Raw genomic sequence first — 18,820 nt, 5'->3', positions numbered from 1 at the left:
GCTCCACTGCCTCAGCAATGACAGTACACAGTCTACTGATGCCTATTCATCTCCCAGCATTATGCTGAAGCATAAAAGGCTGAGCAGGTCTGATGGGAAGAACAGACACTGAACTTAAGCACCTTTAAGAAGAGGAATAGTGAAGTACTAGCTTGATTCCTGTTTTACCGGATTGAGTTATAAGAGTCAGCTTTTCCACATTTTATTTATAACTTACACAAATCTAATACTGGTTAAAAAAAAACTGTGTTTCTTTATCATTCCTCATGTTTAGTAATATGGGTCAAAATACTTCATTTTAAAGAAGAAAAGAAACATTGAATTCCAAAATCTTTGGGAAAAATGCTAAATTGGAGAAGGTTGCAATGGGGATCAAAGGTACTGCTGAAGGCAAGGTTTTTTTTGTGAAATGAAGGCAGATGGCAATAGGGAATGAAATACGTAGTGATTTCCAGACAGTAAGGAATTCAGAATGGACCTCATTGCTCCTATCATCCGGGCGGAAAGAAGATGCAAAAGGTTCAATTTCGGGGTACAATTTATGCACCTCGTGATATAAAGAAAGAGCAAGCTGGCACAGAAGTCAGCTGTCAACATCAAAACTGAAGCAAGTTATTTCAGAGGTGGTAATGATGGAATAGCATTAATCTTGTGACTAGCTAGGGTGTGCAGCTCATGGAGAGTCAAGCTAAAGACTTTTTTTGAGGAACATTAAAAGGGGTTATTGGGGGATGAGGTAATGTGGTGGTTGATGGTGGTTGGGGGTACTATCATTTAGGTACATCCTGCTGATTCCAGGCGTTCAATGTACAAATTGCATTTTATCAACATGACTACAATCAAATATGCTGCATAAGCGAGAGGCATTGAAATCACAGATCGAAAGAATAGAGCAGAAAATGGAGCTGTTCTATTTTACATTCTGCTCTAGTACTTAATTTGCTGCTTGAGGACAATTAAAATCACTTCTTAAAAGTCGTTAGAGGTAATGTCTAGTTCCATGTTTCTGTATCAGCATAGTCAGTTTTTGTAGATTAATTGATGCTTTGAAACAAAGTTTGATTCTGGAGGAAAATGATAGAAAATTGGTAACATGGGAGATTGTAAAAAGTGTTCCAAAGGAACATCTGTAATCACATTTGGTATCACCATATTTTAGAGGCATTATACATAGAACATAGAACAATACAGCACAGAACAGGTCCTTCGGCCCACGATGTTGTGCCGAACATTTGTCCTAGCTTAAGCACCCATCCATGTACCTATCCAATTGCCGCTTAAAGGTCACCAAAGATTCTGACTCTACCACTCCCACAGGCAGCGCATTTCATGCCCCCACCACTCTCTGGGTAAAGAACCCACCCCTGACATCTCCCCTATACCTTCCACCCTTCACCTTAAATTTATGTCCCCTTGTAACACTCTGTTGCACACGGGGAAAAAGTTTCTGACTGTCTACTCTATCTATACCTCTGATCATCTTATAAACCTCTATCAAGTCACCCCTCATCCTTCGCCGTTCCAACGAGAAAAGGCCTAGCACTCTCAACCTATCCTCGTACGACCTATTCTCCATTCCAGGCAACATCCTGGTAAATCTTCTCTGCACCCTCTCCAAAGCTTCCACATCTTTCCTAAAGTGAGGCGACCAGAACTGCACACAGTACTCCAAATGTGGCCTAACCAAAGTCCTGTACAGTTGCAACATCACTTCATGACTCTTGAATTTAATCGCTCTGCTAATGAACGCTAATACAAGCTCTATCCACCTGAGTGGCAACTTTCAAAGATCTATGAACATAGACCCCAAGATCCCTCTGTTCCTCCACCTCACTAAGAACCCTACCGTTAACCCTGTATTCCGCATTCTTATTTGTCTTTCCAAAATGGACAACCTCACACTTGGCAGGGTTGAACTCCATCTGCCACTCCTCAGCCCAGCTCTGCATCATATCTAAGTCTCTTTGCAGCCGACAACAGCCCTCCTCACTATCCACAACTCCACCAATCTTCGTATCATCTGCAAATTTACTGACCCACCCTTCGACTCCCTCATCCAAGTCATTAATAAAAATTACAAACAGCAGAGGACCCAGAACTGATCCCTGCGGAACTCCACTTGTAACTGGGCTCCAGGCTGAATATTTGCCATCTACCACCACTCTCTGACTTCGACCGGCTAGCCAGTTTTCTATCCAATTGGCCAAATATCCCTCTATCCCATGCCTCCTGACTTTCCGCATAAGCCTACCATGGGGAACCTTATCAAATGCCTTACTAAAATCCATGTATACTACACCCACTGCTCTACCCTCATCCACATGCTTGGTCACCTACTCAAAGAATTCAATAAGACTTGTAAGGCAAGACCTACCCTTCACAAATCCGTGCTGGCTGTCCCTAATCAAGCAGTGTCTTTCCAGATATTCATAAATCCTATCCCTCAGTACCCTTTCCATTACGTTGCCTACCACCGAAGTAAGACTAACTGGCCTGTAATTCCCGGGGTTATCCCTATTCCCTTTTTTGAACAGGGGCACAACATTCGCCACTCTCCAGTCCCCTGGTACCACCCCCGTTGACAGTGAAGATGAAAAGATCATTGCCAACGGTGCTGCAATTTCCTCTCTTGCTTCCCACATAATCCTAGGATATATCCGGTCAGGCCCGGGGGACTTGTCTGTCCTCAAGTTGTTCAAAATGTCCAACACATCTTCCTTCCTAACAAGTATCTCCTCTAACTTACCAGTCCGTTTCACACTCTCCTCTTCAACAATACGGTCCCAAATTAGACAAAGTCTTGCAAGTTGGTTCCACATTCCATTATTAATGCACAAGTTGGCAAGGAAATGCAGGAGGTTAAGAGATGAGCCTTGAGCTCAATTCTACCGATCTTGATATATTTATATGATAGATAAGATAGATCTTGAAAAATGCCAAATATTTCCAGTATTTCTGATTTATTTGGATTACCAGCATTTTTTTAAAAAAGGTTCATTTGTGGGATTTGGCTATTGATGGTGAGACCTGCATTTATTCCCATTTGTTTGGAAGGTTGGTGGTGAGCTGCCTTCTTTAACTGCTTTAATGTGGTGCAGGTACACCCATGGCACTGTTAGGAAGGGAAATGCAAAATTCTGACTCAGCGGCATTGAAGGAATGGCAACAGAATTCCAACTCCGGATGATGTATAACTTAGAGAGAAACTTGTAGGTTGTGGTATTCATGTGGATCTGCTGCACTTGTCCTTCTAGAAGGTAGAGATCATGAGTTTGGGAGATGCTGTCAAACTGGTAAGTGATTGCAGTCCAGCAGACTGCTTTCACTATGTATTGGTGAGAGAGAGAGTGAATGTTGAAGTCGTGCATGGGGTGCGAAGCAAGCAAATGTTTGGCCTAAGATGGAGCTGAGTGTCCACAGTATTTAGCTTTGGCTGCATAATTAGAAGGTAAATTTATAACCTTTGCATCATATAAACAGTATGTCACCTGTTATTTTTAAGTACTGAATTTCCACATCAAACTGACTGCAGGAAGTTAGGTCTGGAAATTTTTAATGAGGATTTTATTTTCATGAGAAGTCAATTGTTAAAGTCATACCAATGTGCTCATCCCAGAAAGGGACACTTTAAATTCTTCTCTCTCATTCCTTCTGTAATAAATTGTAGTTAGAGAATTTAGTACTTTGTTTTGTCTTTTCCTTTCTGTTTTCGCTCTTAATCAAATTTTTATCTTTACCTTTATGATTTGATTCTAAATCACCCACTATAATTCATCCTGGTCTGTCAATCCCGAATTCTAAATCTTCCTGATGACCCATTCCTCCTACCACATAGTTATCATTTCACTCTTCCAGAATGTTACCCCTTGAATACATTTTGAGTTGGAAGTTGTATCAATGATCTAGGCCCAATTCATTAACATCTGGCCGATAAATTAAACCTGATGTTGAAAGCTTGTTAAATGGAAGTCCAAGCAGTTTGGAAAGAGCCAGCCTGTGAGCTTCTTGACCTATTGCTAGTGGAGTTTTGCCTTTTGAGAAGCTTTCAGCCAATCAGTGGGTGACAACTTCTGCCTTCGAAGGACCAATGATTACTGCTCAGTCTTCAGGCGATCCACTGGTGAGAGGGTAAGTAGTTTTCTTTTGCCTGTTGTGGGATGTGGGGTGTCATTGGGAGAGGACAATCAGAGGTAAGTACAAAGGGTGTCTTTCAGAAGCCAGATTGGGACAAATGGAAGCCTAACCCTTGGCAAGTCACCCTGTTTTTCCAGTCTGGAAATCAGTCTTTGCAGGAAATCAGGCTGCTGGTGAGTTGAGGCCTTTAACTGGCTGTTAGTTAACCAGTTAAAGGAAAGGTCCAAAAAACCTTTCTTGACCAGGACTTAATTGATAGGGTGATGGGAAGGGAGTAAATATTTCTCCAGGACAAACTTGCTCATTTCTCTTCCCTCTTGCCATCTCCTTCACCATCTCCTGGGGAGGAAATTTTAACCCGTTGTGTTTAATACTCGTCAGCTTATAGTTAATCAAAAATCAACTTAAGCTTTTAATCTTCTGCTGCCATTTGAAATTGAATGGTCTAAGTTTTCAAATAGTTAGAGCAATCTCACATTTTCCTTTTTTACATGCTAGATGACTCTATTACAGTGTTTCAAGAATTAAAAGACCTGTTGAAGAAAAATGCTACAGTGGAATCATTCATTGAATGGTTGGATATAATAGTCGAGCAAAGAGTCATCAAGGTATCTTTTTGAAATGCAATATTTGTACAAAACTTAAAAGCAAAACTTTTTAATTATGGATATTTTTGTCTAATGTTGTGACTATTCATTAATTTTTTTTTTAAGCCAAGTAAACAAAATGGAAGATCCCTTAAGAAGAGAGCTCAAGATTTTCTTTTGAGATGGAGCTTTTTCGGAGCCCGAGTGATGCATAATCTCACTCTTAACAATGCTTCAAGCTTTGGTAAACATTAATATTTTCATCTTTTACACAGTTCAATATTATATTTACTTATATTTGAAATTAGGCTGAACTGCACAGCAGTGAATATTTCAAACTTTTTAACTGAGGTATGATTCTACTCTGAGACAGGAAGACTGCAATCAGAAAGCGAAGCATAGAAAGATCAAACATCTCAAGCTGCGAGTGTAGAATTGTTGCTGCTTGTCGATTACCAGTTTAATGAATCACACCAAATATCATCTTTAAATTCACACAACATCAGGTTATAGTCCAACAGGTTTATTTGGAAGCATTAGCCTTCAGAATGCTGCTCTTTCAACCACCTGAAGGAACAGTGCTCCAAAAGATTAGTGCTTTCAAATAAACCTGTTGGACTATAACCTGGTGTTGTGTGAATTTTAACTTTGTATACCCCAGTCCAACGCTGGCACCTCCAAATCACAAATATCTTCTCACACAGTTAGATCTTTTGATTTTCCTCACCCAAATTTGTTAATGCCTTGTCTTTCCTACAACTTTCAGGAATGATGACAAATAAATCTTGGAGCTATAGTAACTGTTTGATGAACATAACTCCAGAATTTAATAATCATTACAACTGGTACTGAAGAGGTACCCCAATGGATTGAGAGCCAATCCTATTAGGATTAGAAAATTTATAAGGAAATAAAAGTCTGGCATGCAAAATTCTCCCGGTTGATAATATCAATTCTTGATTGAGTAGAAGCACAACATGAGATTACTACTGTATACTTATGCAATTTTATTATTGTATTAATACAAAGATTTTCAGTACTTTAGTGTATGTAATTTTTCTTTTTTGGTGTTGTTAGAATACACCTGATTTGATGACAGTGAAATGTGTTACTGACTAAACACAGCAAATGGTGAAAATACTCAATGGGTCAGAGACAGTCAGGTGAAGAGAAGAACAGGTTTAAGATGCTGTGAAGTGCTACTTTGTAGCACCATTGAAGCTGCTGCTAAGGAAACATCAAAATGTCGGACTCATACCTTCTGGTCACTTCTGTTGCTATCTCTATCCTGTGCTAAACCTTGTGAGGGCATGAGCAGTTTGGGGTTGGAGTGGTAGTGGAGGTGGGGGTAAGTGGTGCAGTAGGGCAGGATGTGTACCTGATGCTTTGACAATGGCTAGACTGTGACATAAAATATCCTGTCAGGCTGACACTTGGTTTGACAATTTGGGATGAACTTGTGTGTGCATCCCTTATCTACACCTCTGCTGCTTAAGATGCTTTAATTTTGCTCTACCTTAGTGAAATCCAGTGTTTGTAGCATTGAGCTGTACAGAGTAAAACTACACATTTCTAAACCAAGACAAGAAGTTGAAGCTTTTTGATTGCACTCATATTGAGAATTAAGATTTGACAGCTAGCTGTTCTTGCAGCAGTCTTATGCCAATGATTCTCCAACCAATCAGCACTCTCTTCTCATACTATATAAAATGGTGTCCTTTTCCCATGTCAGTCTCTTGCTCCGTACTTCTGATGAGTGCAAGACAAAATGTACTGACCCTGTGTCTCCTCTTAGCAATGTTTGAGATCTGTGCTATGAACATTTTTTAAAAATTATACATCTTTTATTGGCTACCATGATGTGTATTTTACTATTGTTCAAAATATATTTTTATGATATATGTTGTAACTGTTGAATTGTGAAATAATCAAAATTTGTATGTATCTGCTGAATGATTTAATAATGGGTGTCATTATATATGTATGTGCCGTTTTCATCTGAAGGGGTCAACGAATATTACATAAGACCAAGAATCCTGACAGACATGCTAACTTCCACATACAGACACCATCTGTTGGTGTGGTTGGAGTAAGCTGATTCTAACTGTAGATCAAAACAGAGGCAGGAATTTAAGTTTTGACTGGGAATAGAGGTGGGCAGGAGTTAAATATAACCCTGTCAACCTCAATTCTGTGTTTTTTTGCTGAGATCAGATTTGGGGCTGGGAGAGTATGGAAATTCCACCCACTCACATTGGGTGCCTGAGTCAACTCAATTAGAGCCTTTTGAGGCGCATTAAGAGACTGAATTGGTTTCTGAGTTTGCACAGGGAAAAGGGTCCAGTTCATGTTCTTTAAGGTGACCTCACAGTAGCAGATGAATTGCTAGCATTCCAAGCAGTCTGAGAAGCCACCACTGTCTGGGTGCAAGAGCAGGTAGAAGCCAACCCTGTGGAGTCCTGTTGGGTTCAAGATACATTTTAGATTAGATTAGATTACATTACAGTGTGGAAACAGGCCCTTCGGCCCAACAAGCCCACACCAACCCGCCGAAGCGAAACCCACCCATACCCCTACATTTACCCCTTACCTAACACTACGGGCAATTAGCATGGCCAATTCACCTGGCCCTGCACATCTTTGGACTGTGGGAGGAAACCGGAGCACCCGGAGGAAACCCACGCAGACACGGGGAGAACATGCAAACTCCACACAGTCAGTCGCCTGAGGCGGGAATTGAACCCGGGTCTCTGGCGCTGTGAGGCTGCAGTGCTAACCACTGTGCCACCGTGCCGCCCACATTTCTTAAAAATGTAAGATTTTCCATAGTTGGAGAGAATACCTCCATCCTAAACAGCTCACTCCCTTGCTCACCCTACTACCCCTTTGAGGCTGGAAAGGCTCTGATTGAATTTCTAGCTTTGAGAACCTGTCCAGCATATTTAATCAGATGGTAAACCTGTCTCCAGCTCAATGAAAGGGAGCTCCATTGATGAGTACACCTTCTCCCTGGGCACTGGTTCAGCCCCTGGAAACTGTTACGTCCCCATCTTTGCCCTGCACAGGAATGTTCTGCCCTGAGAGGATTTGTTGGTCTGCACACTGAGCCACTCAGGGTAGGTAATGGTTTCATGTCCAAATGGTGGCCACTTGGCAGAACATGAAGAACAACTACCACTGAAGAATAAGATAAATATTTTCCAAGATGATTCAGCGCTGTTCTATTTCCTGAATGGTGAACTAATGTTGGATCGATCAATTACTGCACTTTCAAAAATATTATTCAGTGTACATCTCACTACAAAGCGTTGTTTGTAATTTGTCAGATGTAAATGAGAGGCAGAGACTCCTTGTTAGAACAGGCATCTAACATTGGTTTCAAAAATAATTCAGAACAGAGTGCCACACAAACGAAAATGCAAAGTATAAATATGTACCGTCTTTGTCATTGAGATTTGCCCTACTTCCACCAGTGTTCTCTTTTCATGTAATTAGTTGTTAAACAGTCTGAAGTGTACAGTAAACAAAATAAGAGGTAGGTGAACCTTACAACAGATTACAGACATAATTTTAGAAAAATACTGCATTGTTTGAGAATGAAGGAGGTTATTTGCAGTTAAACAATAATTTTTTTTAGTTTCCTTCTTTTCTGCAATGTGAGCAGATGGTAACTGAGATAATTTTGCTTCACTCCACCTCTCTCTAGGTTCCTTTCATCTGATTCGAATGCTGCTGGATGAATATATTCTGTTGGCCATGGAGACTCAGTTTAACAATGACAAGGAGCAGGAGCTACAGAATCTCCTGGACAAATATATGAAAAATGCAGGTATTTTAAATAGAGAAGCCAAATAGTTCCAGTTTTATGAGAACCTGAAAGCTTTTCTGTTACCAATGAGTAGATCAAGTGTTGTCTCGCACCTATCATGTCTTTTGCAAATTGACAGGCTGGGGCAAGACCAGGTGCCATCATAGCTAGAATTGTGAAGTCTAATTGTTGAATGTAGTATTAATTAGACATTTTATAAACTAATGTCCCCACATTATAATGTTCGTAAATAACTGTAGGGGAAATTCTCTATATAAACTGAAGACTTTGATTGCAGTCATCCTTCCAGATAGCTGACTCATAAATTGAAGTAATCGCCTGTTCTGTTTCTGTGGCCATAGGACATATCATGGATGCCTATGTTCCGTCAGAAGCTGCAGTCTGTGGTGTAATGTATTATTTGGCTGGATGAGTTTCCAGTTCCCCTTGAATAAGTTTATAATAACCCCAATGACCCTTTTAAAGAAGCCTATGTTGAATGGAATCCCAGATGTGTTATTAGAGACTGCTTTGCAATTCTGATTCTGTCATTTAGGTGCTTATTAGAACTGGTCTCAGCCAATAATAATGGTGGCTGGTCGCCTTTTGTGAGAATTTGGGCCTATTATGTCCATGGTCATGTAACGTAGGTTTGTGTATGTCGACTCACCATATAAGATGACCTAATTTTTCTTGTCTCAAATACTTCTTTTTGCTTACACTTAGCCTATAATTTGACTCCACTTTTCAGCCATGCCAAGCTATATTTACATTAGTAGTCAGCCTCAGATTTTCATTCCACAAATATACGTTTTACCTATCTTTTATATTTGGATGCAAGTGTGTAAGGGCTCTATGGTGAAGAGGGCAGGAGTTCAAGACATGTCCACAGGGAGCTGATTCAGCAACTGGGATACCATTAAATGTCAAGAAGAGGTGGTTGGATTCTTCCTTGTTGGAGATAATCAGTGCTTTGTACTTGTGTGGCTTGAACGTTGCGTGCCACTTTTTAGGCTTGTATGCCAAACTTGAATATTATCAAGGTGTTGCTGCATGTAGATATCTACCTGAGGAGTCATAAATGCTGCTGAATATTATGCAATCATGAGGGAATATCCTCACCTCAGATCTCCTGGTGGAGGAAAGGTCATTAACGCAACTGACCTTTTTGTCAGTTTGTCCTAGAATACTCCCCTGACCAAATCTTGCAGAAATGCCCTGAAGCTGAGATGATTGAATTTCAACGAACACAGCCAGCTTCCTTTACGCTAGATATCATCCCAAACAGTGGAGAGCTTTCCATCCAATTCTCACTGATTTTAGTTTTTCCAGGCTCCTTGTTACCTTTGATGAGTTTGTCTAATAAAGTGATGTTGTTACAATGGAAGCAGGTATTCCTTGTATACACAATGGTCAAAAAAAGTCCCTTCCTAGCCTCTCTTTCCTCTCAACTACTTGTCAGGATCCTGGCTCCCTGCTAATCCAGTTTTAAGTTCAGTCCAATAGCTTTAGTAAACCTTCCCACAAGGATGTTGATCCTGTCCAACTTGTACAGTTCCCATCTCTTTCAAGAATGATTCTAATGCTTTATGGATCTCAGGCCCTCCCTCCTGCAACATGTCTCCAGCCATGCATCTATCCTACTATTCCTATGCTAACTACCATCGAAATAACTACCTTTGAAGTTCTGTTTTTCAATTTCCTACATAATTCCTTAAAGGCTGCTTGCAGGATCTCATTTCTCTTTCCTCCTAATGGTACCAGCATGGACCTCAACCTGTAGCTATTTACCTTGCCACTATAGAATGGCCTGCATTATGTGGCATTCTTGACTCTGGCAACTAGGGGCCAACATACCATTCTGGAATTACATCGGTAGCTGCAAAAGCACTGAACTATTCATTTCACTAATGAATCCTGCTCACTATTGATTGTCTGCATTGCATCCAAACTCTGTGAGCAGCTAGAAACCAATAGCTGATGACCAGAAAGATACTAAGGAGAGAGAAAATTGATTATGAAAGTAAATTGGTCAGAAATTTAAAAAAAGCAGGATCTTCTACAAATATATAAAATGAAAGGAAGTAGCTAAACTAAATTTGGGACCCTTGGAGGTTGCAATAATACAATTAATAACAGGGAAGAAGGAAATAGCAGATAATGTAAACCCTTGTTTAACATTAATCTTCATAGTGGAGGACACTATAAACATCACTGAAATAGGGGATGTTTGTAGTGTTCTCCACTGCTGCTTCCCGATGTTAAAGTCAAGGACAAGCTTCCATTTTTCCAGCGAAGCTCCAGGCATTTAGCAGCTGGCAAGCTGTTAATTGTTTTGAGGCCTGGTCCTCTGTCTCGATCTTGGCAGGAAGACACACCTTCGAGAACTTGTAGCCCGAAAGTCATAGGGTCCAACAGCATGGAGACAGGCCCTTTGGACCAGTTTCTGTCCACGCTAACCTCATCTCCCTGCAATTGGCCCATAGCCTTCTAATCCTTTCCTATAGATATAATTGTCCAAATGCCTTTTAAATGTTGTTAATGTACCCACCTCAACCACTTCTGCTGGCAGCTCATTCCATATGCGTAGCACTCACTGTGTAAAAAATGCTGCCCTTCAGGTTCCCTTTTATTCTTTCCCCTCTAACCTGAAACTGATGTCCTCTACTCCTCAATTCCCCAACCTTTTTGAAAAAGACTGAGTGCATTCACTCAGTCCATGTCTATCCATGTCTCTCATGATCTTATACACCTCTATAACATTCACCCCTCAGTCTCCTATATTCTAAAGAAAGAAGTCCTAGCCTTTTCAAACATCTCCCTATAACTCAGACCATTGAGTCCAGGCAACATCCTTGTAAATTTCTTCTGCACTCTTTCCAGTTTAGTAACATCCTTCCTATAACAAGGTGACCAAAACTGAACACAGTATTCCAAATGCAGCCTCACCAATGTCCTGTATAATTGCAACATCACTTCCCAACTTCTATACTCAGTGCCCTGACTGACGAAGGCCGGTGTGCCAAAAGCCTTCTTCACTGCCGTGGCTGCCTGTGACTCCACTTTCAGAGAACCATGCACTTGAACTCCATGATCTCTCTGTTCCACTACACTCCTTAAGGCCCTACCATTCACCATGAAACTCCTACCTTGATGTGACTTTCCAAAATGCAAGACCTCACATTTATCTCTTTTAAACTCCATTTGCCATTTCTCAGCACACTTATCCAGCTGATTAAGGTCCTGTTGTAATTTCTGAGAACGTACCTCACTGTCCACGATACCGCCTATTTTAGTGTCATTAGCAAACTTACTAATCATGCTTTGTACATTCTCATCCAAATCATTGATACAGATAACAAACAGTAATGGGCCCAGCACCAACCCCTGAGGTACTCCATTAGTTACAGGCCTCCAGTCCAACAAGCATCCTTCCACTGTTACTTTCTGCTTCCTACCATCAAGCCAATTGTGTATCCAGTTTTCCAGCTCACCCTGGATTCCATGTGGTCTAACAATCCGGAGCAGCCTATCATGTGTAGCCAGTCCAAAGGCCAGCAGTTCTCAGGTTCCAGCAGCACACTGAGAATGGTGACCACTGCTGGAACATACTGCTACGTCCAAATATGGTGTTCAGCAGTGGAGCCCCAACCTTAAGATAAATCTTAGTTCTCAACAGGACCAGACTGGCAGGTCATTGCAGTGATGGATAAGAAGATGTGAAGGACCATAGTGGGGTGGATGTGAGAAGGGGTGGGGAGAGATGGTACCGAAGCTCCAGTTGGCATGAAGAGGTCTCGTGAAGGCGGTACAACTCTGTGTCCTTTGTTCATCATTATGTGCAGTAAAATTTACTAGGTTACATACTTGGTAAGGGCTTCTGCTTGCATTGGCTGAACTCTAATGGTAGTGGATTGAATAAATTCCAGGGAGTGAGACAAGGAAGTAAATAACGGGTGTGCTGGCATTAATTTTTAATACCTCTCACAGGAAAGGTGCCAGAGGATTGGAGGTCAGCCAATGTGGTGCTGTCATTCAAGAATGGAAGAAGGAGTAAACCAGGAAATGACAAGCCAAACAGTATAATGCTCAGTGGTGGGGAAACTATTGGAAGCAATTCTGAGCGACAGAAATAATCTGCACTTAGAGAGGCAAGGATTAATCAAAAATAGTCAACATGATTTTAGTGGGGAGGTCATGTTAGAGTAGTCATTAAGTACTCTTTAACTAGCCATTTAAGAGTCTCTGATCAAAGAGTGGCCAGGAAGAGTTGATGGATTAGTGGTGCTGGAAGAGCACAGCAACTCAGGCAGCATCCAAGGAGCAGCAAAATCAATGTTTCGGGCAAAAGCTCTTCATCAGGAATAAAGGCAGTGAGCCTGAAGCGTGGAGAAATAAGCTAGAGGAGGGTGGGGTGGGGAGAAAGTAGCATAGAGTACAATGGGTGAGTGGGGGAGGGGATGAAGGTGATAGGTCAGGGAGAAGAGGGTGGAGTGGATAGGTAAAAAAGGAGATAGGCAGATAGGACAAGTCCAGACAAGTCATGGGGACAGTGCTGAGCTGGAAGTTTGGAACTAGGGTGAGGTGGGGGAAGGGGAAATGAGGAAACTGTTGAAGTCCACATTGATGCCCTGGGTTGAAGTGTTCCGAGGTGGAAGATGAGGCGTTCTTCCTCCAGGCATCTGGTGGTGAGGGAGCGGCGGTGAAGGAGGCCAGGGACCTCCATGTCCTCGGCAGAGTGGGAGGGGGAGTTGAAATGTTGGGCCACGGGGCGGTGTGGTTGATTGGTGCAGGTGTCCTGGAGATGTTCCCTAAAGCGCTCTGCTAGGAGGCGCCCAGTCTCCCCAATGCAGAGGAAACCGCATCGGGAGCAATGGATACAATAAATGATATGTGCAAGTAAAAGTTTGATGGATGTGGAAGGCTCCTTTAGGGCCTTGGATAGAGGTGAGGGAGAAGGTGTGGGCGCAGGTTTTACAGTTCCTGCGGTGGCAGGGGAAGGTGCCAGGATGGGAGGGTGGGTTGTAGGGGGGGCGTGGACCTGACCAGGTAGTCACGGAGGGAACAGTCCCCATCATGGCCGCACCCACAACCACTTCCACCCCTCACAATTCCTCATGCATCACACGTGACATCACTTCCGCCCCTCACATCATCGCTGATGCCACATGATCAGTGACTTCCGCCACACCTACTGCCGTGGTCACCACCACTTTCACCCCCACCAGCGCCACTCACCTGCATTTTGCTGACATGCCCCTCACAGACCCCACCGTCACTATCTCCACCCCCCAGAACTCCGAGGGGAACACTACCCCTGCTCATGACTCCACCCCCATTCCCCCCACTATCACATCTATTCCAGTTACAGGTTCCGCCCCCACTCCCAGCTCTACACCCACACCAGATCCCAGCTCCCAGCCCTGCCGAGTTTTCACCATCCCTCCAGACCTCCCCTTCACTGAGGATGAACGATCAGTCCTCAGCAAAGGACTCACCTTCATCCCCCTCCGTCCACGCATCAATGAATTTAATACACGCCGTGACGCTGAACAATTTTTCCGTCGCCTCCGCTTCCGAGTTTACTTTTACAATCAGGACTCCCGCCCACCTTCCGAGGACCCCTTCGCCCAACTCCAACACACTGCATCCACCTGGACAGCCCGTACTGGCCTATTACCTGCCTTCGACCTCTTCATTTCCAACTGCCGCCGGGACATTAACCGCCTCAACCTGTCTACCCCCCTCCCCCACTCCAACCTCTCACCCTCACAATGCGTAGCCCTCCAATCCCTCTGCTCCAATCCTGACCTCACCATCAAGCCAGTGGATAAAGGGAACGCAGTGGTAGTCTGCCGCACTGACCTCTACATCGCTGAAGCCAAACGCCAACTCGAGGACACCTCTTCCTACTGCCCCCTCGACCATGACTCCAACCCCCATCACCAAACCATCATTTCCCAGACCATACAGAACCTCATCACCTCAGGAGATCTCCCACCCACAGCTTCCAACCTCATAGTCCGGGAACCCCGCACTGCCCGGTTCAACCTCCTTCCCAAGATCCACAAGCCTGACCACCTGGCCGACCCATTGTCTCAGCATGTTCCTGCCCCACTGAACTCATCTCTACCTACCTCGACACTGTCCTATCCCCCCCTAGTCCAGGAACTCCCCACATACATTCGAGACACCACCCACGCTCTCCACCTCCTCCAAAACTTCCGTTTCCCCGGCCCCCAATGCCTCATCTTCACCATGGATATCCAATCCATCTACACCTCCATCCGCCATGATCTGGGCCTCCAAGCCCTCCGTTTTTTTCCTCTCCAGACGTCCCCAACAGTAACCTTCCACCGACACTCTCATTCATTTGGCCGAACTGGTCCTCACCTTAACAATTTCTCCTTTGAATCCTCCCACTTCCTCCAGACCAAAGGGGTAGCCATGGGCACACGTATGGGCCCCAGCTATGCCTGTCTCTTTGTTGGCTACGTAGAGCAGTTGATCTTCCGTAATTATACCGGCACCACTCACCACCTCTTCCTCCGCTACATTGATGACTGCATTGGCGCCACCTCGTGCTCCTGCGAGGAGGTTGAGCAATTCATCAACTTTACCAACACAGTCCACCCTGACCTTAAATTTACCTGGACCATCTCTGACACCTCCCTCCCCTTCCTGGACCTCTCCAGCTCCATTAATGACGACCGACTTGACACTGACATTTTTTACAAACCCACCGACTCCCACAGCTACCTGAATTACACCTCTTCCCACCCTACCTCTTGCAAAAATGCCATCCCATATTCCCAATTCCTCCACCTCCACCATATCTGCTCCCAGGAGGACCAGTTCCACCACAGAACACACCAGATGGCCTCCTTCTTTAGAGACTGCAATTTCCTTTCCCACATGGTTAAAGATGCCTTCCAACACATCTCGTCCACATCCCGCACCTCCGCCCTCAGACCCCACCCCTCCAACCCTAACAAGGACAGAACGCCCCTGGTGCTCACCTTCCACCCTACCAACCTTCGCATAAACCAAATCATCCGCCGACATTTCGCCACCTCCAAACAGACCCCACCACCAGGGATATATTTCCCTCCCCACCCCTTTCCGCCTTCCGCAAAGACCGTTCCCTCTGTGACTACCTGGTCAGGTCCACGCCCCACTACAACTCATCCTGGCATCTTCCCCTGCCACCGCAGGAACTGTAAAATCTCCTCCCTCATCTCTATCCAAGGCCCTAAATGAGCCTTCCACATCCATCAAAGTTTTACTTGCACATCCACTGATATCATTTATTGTATCCGTTGCTCCCGATGCGGTCTCCTCTACATTGGGGAGACTGGGCGCCTCCTAGCAGACTGCTTTAGGGAACATCTCCGGGACACCTGCACCAATCAACCACACCACCCCATGGCCCAATATTTCAACTCCCCTCCCACTCTGCCGAGGACATGGAGATCCTGGGCCTCCTTCACCGCCGCTCCCTCACCACCAGACGCCTGGAGGAAGAACGGCTCATCTTCCGTCTCGGAACACTTCAACCCAGGGCATCAATGTGGACTTCAACAGTTTCCTCATTTCCCCTTCCCCCACCTCACCCTAGTTCCAAACTTCCAGCTCAGCACTGTCCCCATGACTTGTCCGGACTTGTCCTACCTGCCTATCTCCTTTTCCACCTATCCACTCCACCCTCTCCTCTCTGACCTATCACCTTCATCCCCTCCCCCACTCACCCATTGTACTCTATGCTACTTTCTCCCCACCCCCCACCCTCCTCTAGCTTATCTCTCCATGCTTCAAGCTCACTGCCTTTATTCCTGATGAAGAGCTTTTGCCCGAAACGTCGATTTCGCTGCACCTTGGATGCTGCCTGAACTGCTGTGCTCTTCCAGCACCACTAATCCAGACATCTGGTTTCCAGCATCTGCAGTCATTGTTTTTACCAGGAAGAGTTGATGGCCTGGTGTTTTTATTGCTAGATTCTTTATCCAGAGACTCATGTTAATGTTCTTGGGACCTAGGTTTGAAACCCACCATGCCAGATGGTGGAACTTGAATTCAAATAAATCTGGAAGAAAAAGTCTGATGATGACATTGAAACCATTGCCAATTACTGAGGTAAAAAGCCCAACTGGTTCATGAGTGTCCTTTAGGGAAAGAAATCTGCCATACTGACCTGTGTGTGACTCCAGACCCACAGCAATAAAGTTGACTCCTAAAGGCACCAATAAATGCTGGCATAGCTAGCAACACTCCCAACCTATGGATGAATAATAATATTTCCCAACACCTTTCATGCCCTGACTTTACAACCTGTCATTAGGGATATCATGCACTAGTTTATGATGCAGACCTTTGATGGATCACTGCTCGAAGTAAATCTTGAGGAGACCCCATTCATGACATCTAAGTACAGTTGGTTCTCCTGTAATGCATGTTTCTTCAATGCAAATTGGTTTCGATATGATTGAAGAACTTAGATTGTTATTTGTATTTCCTTGCTTGTATTGGCTGTAATGCGATTCTGGCCCCATTAGTTTAAATGATGTGGCTATTGCGTGATTTTCTTAAAATGTAAGATTGCACAAGAATGGAAATATCATGTCATATCAGAACCAACTGTAATGCCGTTCAGAAATTATTTTCTTCATTCTCAGAATATCCACACTAGATGTATAATTAATGCCATTTTCAGTGTAGGATGAATATGCAGTGCTTTGATAATGGGCAACTCTAAAGCAGTCAGATTATTGTCTGAAATACAAGTCTAGTCAAATTATCATGTATGCAATTGACATAGCAGATATACTGGGCTGTATATTGAAACTTGTAGAGACAAGAACAATGAGGTTTGGCACAAAACCTTGGTGGAATCATGTGAGAGGTCACTGGAGACTCATCTTGAAGTTCAATCCACTTTCAGGATGCTTAGACCAACATTTGAGGGCATGTCTGCAACAAGCATTGAAAGGTTACTGCAAGGACACTTGGTTTACTAAAGACAGGCACTCAGTACATAGATTGGACCAGGCTGTATCTCATGACAGCTCACTTGCTCTCTTAGTGTTTGTGAACTCAGGACCTACCCACATGCTCACAATACCCATGCCATGTCTTGCTGTGCCATGCCTATCACTGTGTTGGTGCTACAGACAGAGAAAAAGCCTATCAGAAGTGCTGTATTGACATGCTGTTTTGCATAGGTTAACAGACCGGCTGGTTGTCTTGATTCTGAATAGGGCTTTATCTGGGGCTGGTGGGATGGGGGCGGTGCGGTGGGGAGGGGGATGCAGTTTTCTATTCAGCACACCAAGATGTCAATCAAACAGTTACAGCACGTGCCAGCTACCTGTGTGACAAACACACTGCAACTTTATTCAACAAAGTGGGCTTGTCAGAAAGTAATTAGAGTAATCTTCAAGTCGAGGGTTGCCACTGTCGGACAAGGGATCCTGGTACTGTCAGTTGCGGACACACTTTGCACAGAGGCCAGGTCTTAGCTTTTGTCAGTCACCCCATTTGGGCACATCACAGTCAGAGGATATATCTGACTACAGTTCAGGGAGTAGACAACAGTCAGTCCTGTCAGTCGCAGTCAGGGCCATCACAAGCAAGCAGCCATGAGAAGTGCATGTCAAATAATTATTCAATTTTGTTTTGAAGACGTCAGTTGAATTAGCATCCGCCATACCTTTCATATAGGGCCTCATCACCTTGTATAGAAAAAATGATTTTCTTCACATTGATGTTGCTTTCTTTTCCAATCAGCCTACATTCAAACTTTTATCTGAATTTCGAGAACACTAAGCGTCACAGAGTTGGTGTCGTAGAGATGTACAGCACTTAAACAGACCCTTTGGTCCAACTTGTCTACGCTGACCAGACATCCCAACCTAATCTAGTCTGACCTGCCAGCACCTGGCCCATATCCCTCCAAACCCTTTCTATTCATATACCCACCCAGATGCCTTTTAAACGTTGCAATCGTACTAGCCTCCAGCACTTCCTCTGGCAGCTCATTCCATATATGGACCACCCTCTGAGTGAAAAAGTTTCCCCACTCACCCTAAACCTATGCCTTCTCATTCTGGACTCCCCACCTCAGCAAAATGATCTTGTCTATTTATCCTATCCATGCCCCTCGTGATTTTATAAATCTCTATAAGGTCAGCCCTCAGCCTCTGACGCTCCAGGGAAAACAGACACAGCCTATTCAACCTCTCCCTATAGCTCAAATCTTCCAAACCTGGCAACATCCTTGTAAATCTTTTCTGAA

The 18,820-nt window shown here is 43.9% G+C and overlaps 1 protein-coding gene across 4 annotated transcripts in view; it reads left to right on the top strand.

The window, feature by feature from the left end:
* rfx6 (regulatory factor X, 6) overlaps positions 1-18,820 on the top strand; it is a 92,009-nt gene that overhangs the window by 42,511 nt on the left and 30,678 nt on the right. For 3 of the 4 annotated variants that reach the window (XM_043684545.2, XM_087981113.1, XM_087981114.1), the window contains 3 exons: positions 4,633-4,742; positions 4,848-4,965; positions 8,428-8,550. In XM_043684545.2, the coding sequence (XP_043540480.2) occupies positions 4,633-4,742; positions 4,848-4,965; positions 8,428-8,550 (351 nt within the window). The remainder of the gene's footprint in view (positions 1-4,632; positions 4,743-4,847; positions 4,966-8,427; positions 8,551-18,820) is intronic. The other variant, XM_043684550.2, reaches the window with a different exon arrangement.

This window comes from Chiloscyllium plagiosum, unplaced genomic scaffold (assembly GCF_037043375.1).
Source record: "Chiloscyllium plagiosum isolate Xiang-an unplaced genomic scaffold, Cpla_swu_hap1 HiC_scaffold_3, whole genome shotgun sequence".
Lineage (NCBI taxonomy): Eukaryota > Metazoa > Chordata > Chondrichthyes > Orectolobiformes > Hemiscylliidae > Chiloscyllium > Chiloscyllium plagiosum.
Note: the sequence above shows the minus strand (reverse complement) of the source record. Positions and strands in the feature narration are given on the sequence as shown.